We start from the raw sequence: 7,541 nt of genomic DNA on the forward strand, positions 1-7,541 counted from the left end.
GGCGGTGCGGTTGGCGCAGGATAGAGCAGGGTTTAGGGCTGTTGTGCACAGGGTCGCTATGAGTCAGAAACGACTCGACGGCACATAACAACAACAACAACAACCTGCCTGGGATGGAGATCTTAGATAGCATAGGGTGATGATTGAAAACAGAACCTATGATGTAATTTCATGGCAACTATTTATTCTAATTAATAATGAAGTGGATCTTAATTCACTAATAGCAAATAGTATTAGTGCATAATTCTGTATGGTGAATGTAATTGCATTACACATTGTCTGGCTATTGTCCTAGATATAATCAGAATTGTAAACGCTTGAAGATATGTCAAGGGTCTTATACACCCCACCAAGTTCTTACCCAGCCAAGTGTTAATCCCTTACGAATAAGAAATCCATTACCTTCTTAGGCAGCCTAGACCATATTCAAACTGATTTTTTAAAAAATAAATAAAACAATCATTCTTTAACCTATGAAAACCTGCATTAGTGTTTTTCAGATATGCACCTCTAACCTGAGTTTTAGATTTCTTGAAATTTTTTTAAAAGTTAAAAATTTATAGCTACCTAGGAATACTGGTGTACAAATCACCATTTGTGTTTCATTTCTACTTTCCTTGGTATGCATACCTAGTAGTGAAATAGCTGGGCCATACGGAGTTTCTATATTAAGCTTTTTGAGGAAACAGCAAACTGCCTTCCAGAGTAGTTGTACTATTTTACAATCCCACCAACAGTATATGAGAGTTCCTACCTCTCCACATTCTCTCCAATATTTATTGCTTGCCTTCCTGCTAAACTTTGTCAGTTTTTCACCCATTTTGGGGGGTCAAATGGTGTCTCATTGTGGTTTTGATTTGCATCTCTCATTGCCAGTGATTTGGAGCATATTTTTATGTGTCTGTTGATGATCTGAATGTCTTCCTCTATGAAAAGACTTTCCATGTCTATTGCCCTTTTTGTAATTGTTTTATCAGTCTTTTTCTTGTGGAGGTCCTGTAATATTCTATAAACTTTCATTATAAGACTCTTGTCTGAGATTTTATTGCCAAATGTATGTTCCCAGTCCTTAAGTTTTCACCCTGTTGGAAAAACATTTTCATGTGCACTGGGATTTAATCTTTAGAAGGTCCCATTCATCAGTTTTATGCTCTCCAGATTGTGCATTTCTGGCTGTACTTGTCAGCCTCTTTATACCATACACTAGACCTTCTAAACTTGGTTCCAGTTTGTATCTTATGACCTTTATGGGCCAAAATGTCCAACCACAGCTGAATGGATTGATAAATTGTGGTACATTCACACAATGGAATACTATACAACACTCAGGTGTAATGATTTTGAAAAATACTCCATCACTTGGGAGAGACTGGAGTGCATTATGCTGAGTGAGCTAATTCAGTCTCATAAGGACAAAAACTGCAAAAGATCATGCTTGTAAAAATAGTAAATTGTGTATGGGGATCCAAGGGGGTAAGGAGTGTCAGAGTGGGTAGGGAGGAATCACAGCGTGGCAGAAATTGGTGAGTGTAGGGAGGGGGTAAAGGAAATGGGAAAGATCCAGCAGGGATCTGAAAAGACAGGGTAATGATGGGCATAGTCCAATGGTGATTAATTTTAGAAAATATAATGTAATAGAATGGTTGTATGAAACGTAATGTCAATGAAGAAAAGTATGGGGGGAAATATGCATAATAAATTAATACTTGTAGGTAGGGAAAAATATAGCTAACAAGTAAAATGCACTGACCTGAAAACTATCGTGCTCCAAGTCCTACACCAATAAATGGAAAGTTATGGGCAAAGTGCAAAGATTGAATTTTTAAAGCCCCATAAGTCAACCCAAAATGGAGACAAAGTGGTTTGTTTCTCAAATTTTAAACCAAGGCAAATTGAAGAAAGGAAGGATATTTAAGAACTAGAACTTTGGCTGGTCAAAATGATGAGCAGTGAATACGCATCACCCCCTCAAAAAACCTAAACATGAGAAACCTACTAGTCTTACAAACACCAGATTATGAATATGTGACCCAAAGTAAAAAAAAAAGGAAATACAAAAAATGTCAGAGTAGAAGTGAGAATGATAGCAATGTGTTAACACAAACCTCTGCTCTTATCTTTATTGTACAAACATGCAAAATAGAAAACCTTCTACATCTTCAAAACTGGGTGTCAGTTTGTTTCATCTAAATAATCCTCTTACTTCCCCTTATACTTTATTTTGGTAGGTGTAAAATTATAACATCATTGAGGATTAAAGTTGGGGCATATTTTAGACACTCTTCTGTCCAATTTCATGGATTTTCATCCATTGAATATGTAAACTTTCCTAATTTCATCAAAGTAATAGAGATACTATCATATCAACAGCAAAACCTAATGGAAAGTTGGTGTGACCAAAGGCCATGGCTCTTTGGAAGTTTGAATCCAACAGCATCTCCCCGGGAGAGGGGGTGGTAAGGTGGGGGAGGAAATGAGCAAGAGCAATTCTTCCTAGGTTGTTTACAGCTTCCCCAAAATTCACTAGATGGTCAACTATGAGTTAGTTCTGACTTAACAGCAATGATGATGAGAGATGATTACAATAAAAGTTGACAAATCAAACCCATCCAGTAGAACCATGGAATGAGAACCATGGAATGACATGCTTCCATTAAATTAGAGACAAGAAAGCCCTATGGAGCAATTGAACTCTATGGTACTCCATGACTAGAAGTGACTCACTGGCAAAGATTTTTTTTCAAACAAAAATTTATAATCTAACTCTATCCAAAGCCAAGATTCTATCACTGAATAAGATTGTTCACTCTAATCTCAAGTATAAAGAAGGGTGTTCTGGTGGCTTAATAGTAAGGCATTGTACTGCCAATTCAAAGGTCCCCCATTCAGATCCACCAGTTGCTCCACAGAAGAAAGATGGACAACCTCCTCCCATGAGATTTACTGCCTCTGAAAACCCACCGGAGAGTCACCTATGAATTGGTTCCAACTAGATGGTATACAGCAGCAACAACTGTAAAGAAATGCCACAGGAAAGGATTGTTGTAGTTAAGTGCCTCGAGTCAAGCACTACTTATAGCAACTCCATGAACAAAAGATCTGAACTTTATTCTAACCTGTGCCATCTTCACGCTTCCTGACACACAAGAGCCCATTGCAGCAGTCACCATGTCAGTCCACCTGGTTGAGGGTCTTTCTCTCCTTTGCTGACTCTCCACCTTTCCCACCATCATGCTTCTCTCCAAGGAATAGCACCTTTTAGCAATAAATCCAAAGTACATGAGGCGTAGCCTTGTCATTCTTGCCTCCAGCGAGCACTCTGGCTGCACCCTCTCCAAGACATAACTGATTGCTCTCTTAGCTGTCCATGGAAAGTTCAGTGCTCTTCTCCAACACCACAGCTCAAAGGAGTCAATTCTTTTTCTACCATCCTTATTTTGACTTTTATTTATAACTCCTATGCTTCTTGATATACCAGAAAAGACAATAAGTAACAATTTCTAGATGATTTACTAAAGAGCAGAAGTTGTTAGATTTTTGGCAATATTGTCCCAACAATTTACCATGATAGACAATTTTTGATTTAATATATAACATACTTGTGAATAGATTGCAAAATATTTGTGTTTTCTCTAACTCTGTTTAGAAGGTTTTTAATATTCATATTATTTAGCAATGCTTCTAAAAATTGTTTAAAGCACTATTTTTATACTTTTTTTTCTAGGGCATCCTTGGCTCAGGTTTTGCATTAAAAGTACAAGAACAACACCGCCAGAAACATTTTGAGAAAAGAAGGAACCCAGCTGCCAACCTCATTCAGGTAAATATCAATGAAATTGGTAGATGACAACATCTATCTCCATAAGTGCCTGCTGAGTCATTTTCCAGTCTCTGTGCTTCCCTGCTTGGTACAGCTACTGTTTTGTGAAAAATGAAACTGATACTCAATGCATTATCTTGGATTTTGGCAAGTGTTCCTGTTCCTCACTCCCAACACTCCCCTTAATCAGAAAATATTTTTTTTTCAGCTGTGACACACACATTGTTCAGATAAATTAATGGTGTGAACAAGACTCTGCAGAGGTTAGCAGTTACATAGCTTCTGGAATAACCTGATCTGTCTTCCGAATTACCTAGTGAAACGTTATTGATCATTAAGTGATGGAGCAAAATATGACATTATTTCCTGCATTAAAATTATTTTCCCCAGCCAAATGTATGGCCCTGCTTTGAAGAACAACATATTTATTTAGAATATCAGGGTTTAGTACCTATGGAGTTATTTTTAATACCATCTCAAGCAATAACTTCAAATAGCTATCTTATTTTAAGAGCTCGTGGAATTATAGAATACATCAGTGTTTGCAAATGGGAAACAATAAGCTTGCTGTTTGGTACTAGATCGTGATGTGTAGGCTTTGTTTAGCATTTAATCTTCTTTTGATTACTCAGGCTTGGCTTCCTAGCTAGAAGGAATACTTCCTTTTTGCCACCCATGCCTTTTTGGAAGCAGAATCATCCTAGAACTGAGTTATTTAAGAATCATGAGTATTTTTTCTTGAAATTTGTAATGTGAAGTGAATATTTAAATATGATCAAGATGATTGCACCATCTAGCATTTCTCCCTGCCCTGTCAGAAAAGAAAGCTCTGGAGGTTTGAAGTGTTATCAGTGGCCGTCTGAAAATGCTAGATGTCTCTTCGTGCTGTTGTAACAAGTGAATATAGACTAGCAGTCTCTATAGGTGCTCTGGTGGCCTAATGGTAAGGAATGATGCTGCCAATCCAAAGGCAAGCAGTTTGAAACCACCAACTGCTTCATGCGAGCTGTTGTTGTACTATGAGCCATCCCATTGTCTAGTTGGAACTGATCCATACCTGACCCTCCAGGAGGTTTTGAGAAGCAGTAAGTTACACAGGAGGTGATTACCCATCCTTTTCCCACAGCCTGATTTATAGCCTCTGAAAATCCAGAGTCAGTTCTGACTAACAGCACATAGCAACAACAACATAGATTTCTATGGAAGTTTTGAGGGGATAGAACCCTACAACCCTAATGTTAGACTTTACCTGTGGCTGTACCATACAGCACCTTCAGCAGAAATGGAACTAGGGAAAGAAAGAAAATGGGGAAGAGATTTAGTTATACCATGGAGACATGTTTATGTTCAATACTAAATGAAGTTATTACTACACTATTCATTGCTGTTGAAACCAACCCATAGCTTTCCCGCCAGTGAGTTTTTAAAGGCTATAACTTACATAAGAGGAGATTGCCCATCTTTCTCATACAGAGAAGTTGGTGGATTCAGACACTTACCTCTAGATTGGCAGTACAACTCCTTACCTACTGTTGTTGTTGTTGTTGAGTACTATCATGTCGGAACCGACCCATAGCTGACCATCTGGTGGGTTTTCAGAGGCAGTTAATCACATAAGAGGAAATCACCCATCCTTCTCCTATGGAGCAGCTGCTGGCCTCAAACCATGTGCTCTTGGAATTGCAGTGCAACTCCTTGCCACTAGACCACCAAAGCTCCCTCCTTACCCACTAGGGCACAAAAAACCAGTTCTAAGCCTATTGATAAGGATATGGATCAAAGGACATGACTTTTTAATATAGACCACAGATGTCTCTACTTAAATATCATTTCTAAAAAACGAAAACTAATCTAAACTTTGTTCCTCAGAGGGAATTACCCCTAAGTAGTTGTTGGCTTTGTTGTTGTTATGTACCATTAAGTCAGAACTAATTCATAACTGACTCTCCAGTGGGTTTTCAGAGGTAGTAAATCACACAGGAAATGATCTCCTATCCTTCTCCCATGAAGCAGCTTGTAGATTGTGCAGCAGCTGGACATACCTTTGGGTTGGTGGTGCTTCTCCTTACCATGAAGCCACCAGAAGTAGGACTTTAAGATCAGAAGCCAAACAATAATTGATAAAATGAAAAGAACAGGTATACATTTCCAAAGCTGTGTTTCCAAACTTACAGGACTGGTCAAAGTTAGAATTGATGTCAGTAGTTAGAACTGATAGCCTTTTACCCTTTAGAGGTCTTCAACCAGTCCAGAAGTATTTCCACACTTCTAGTGGAGTTTTCTTATTACTATTCTTATTATTCAATTATCTCCACTCTAGAACAATTCTTTCCAACCTTTCCCCATGGGTTCCTTACATCTGTGAGGACAGTAAACTCTATTGATATGTGAGACTAATTAGACATACCAAGACCCCTTTTACAGGAGACAGATGATGCTATTGTAATTAATAAGATAAAATATCCTTAAAATCCTAACTGAATTATGTACAAACTCTTTTATTATATCTTTTCTCAATTGATACATATTGAAGCTACAACCAGTACTATAAACAGATCCTTGCTAATTCTCAATCTAAAAATAAAAAATTACATCAAAAAGCAGCCTAGAATATCAACTCTTGTTACAGTTAGGATGTGAGCCTGTTGAAGAATTTCTTTTTAGTACTGGTGGTGAACTGCACTCTCCAAAACAGTAGCCATCTGAAAATTTAAATAACTTAAAAATTCAGTTCCTCAGTGGTACTAGCCACATTTCAAGTATTTCATTATCACATGTCGCAATTAGTGACTGCTGTATTGGACAAGATATATAGAGAGAAATATAAGAACTTCCTTAAGTTATCCTTAACAAATACATTGTGGGAAAGTAAGTTCTAGCTGAATGTGAAGCTAAATTTCTATTCCTGCACCAAAACATTGGGATATGTCATATATGTGTCATTAACCAAAACAATGCAAGACACTCCCCCCACCCACAGGAAACTCAGAAGGGTAATAAGAGGTCAGTTGAACACTTTTGCTTGGGAGCTTAGGAGACTTTATGACATTGAGCATATTGTGAACAATAATTGTAGTTGTTAGGTGCCAGCGAGTTGAATACGACCCTATGAATAACAGATCTGAACCCTGTCCTATCCTGTGCCATCCTCACACTTCCTGACCCATTGTGGCTGTCACTGTGTCAATTCACCTGGATAAGGGTCTTCTTCTCTTTCGCTGACCCTCTGCCTTTCCAAGCATGATGTCCGTCTCTGAGGAACAGCCTCTCCCAGCAACACACCGTAAGTATGTGAGACAAAGCTTTATCACGTTTGCCTCCAAGGAGCATTCTGACTGTACCTTCTCCAAGATATACCTTTTTATTCCTTTAACAATTCATGGGATGTTCAGTGCTCTTCTCCAACATCACAGCTCAAAGGCATCAACTATTCTGCAATCCTTATTTATTGTCCTGTTTTCAGATGCATAGCAAGTGATTGAAAAGACTATGGATTGAATCAGGTGCACATTAGTGTTCAAATTGTAAAATTGTTAATTTTTCTTTTATTTAAAACCCCAACTTAAATGTTCTTAGCAAACAAAAGTAGGGATTCAAGAATTAAGAAATTCTTGTGCGTTTTTCTTAATCCCTTGCTCATGGATAGGAAGACTCAATGTTGTGAAAATGGCAATACTACCAAAAGCAATTTACACATTTAATGCAATCCCAATACAAATAC

General features: G+C 37.9%; 1 protein-coding gene across 5 annotated transcripts in view; it reads left to right on the top strand.

Annotated features, from left to right (window-relative positions):
* Window positions 1-7,541, top strand: part of KCNQ5 (potassium voltage-gated channel, KQT-like subfamily, member 5) — a 997,522-nt gene that overhangs the window by 828,045 nt on the left and 161,936 nt on the right. For all 5 annotated transcript variants that reach the window (XM_006899395.1, XM_006899397.1, XM_006899399.1 and 2 more), the window contains exon 7: window positions 3,725-3,820. In XM_006899395.1, the coding sequence (XP_006899457.1) occupies window positions 3,725-3,820 (96 nt within the window). The remainder of the gene's footprint in view (window positions 1-3,724; window positions 3,821-7,541) is intronic.

This window comes from Elephantulus edwardii, unplaced genomic scaffold (genome assembly GCF_000299155.1).
Source record: "Elephantulus edwardii isolate Elephantulus edwardi_28Jun2011 unplaced genomic scaffold, EleEdw1.0 scaffold00255, whole genome shotgun sequence".
NCBI classification, from domain to species: Eukaryota; Metazoa; Chordata; class Mammalia; order Macroscelidea; family Macroscelididae; genus Elephantulus; species Elephantulus edwardii.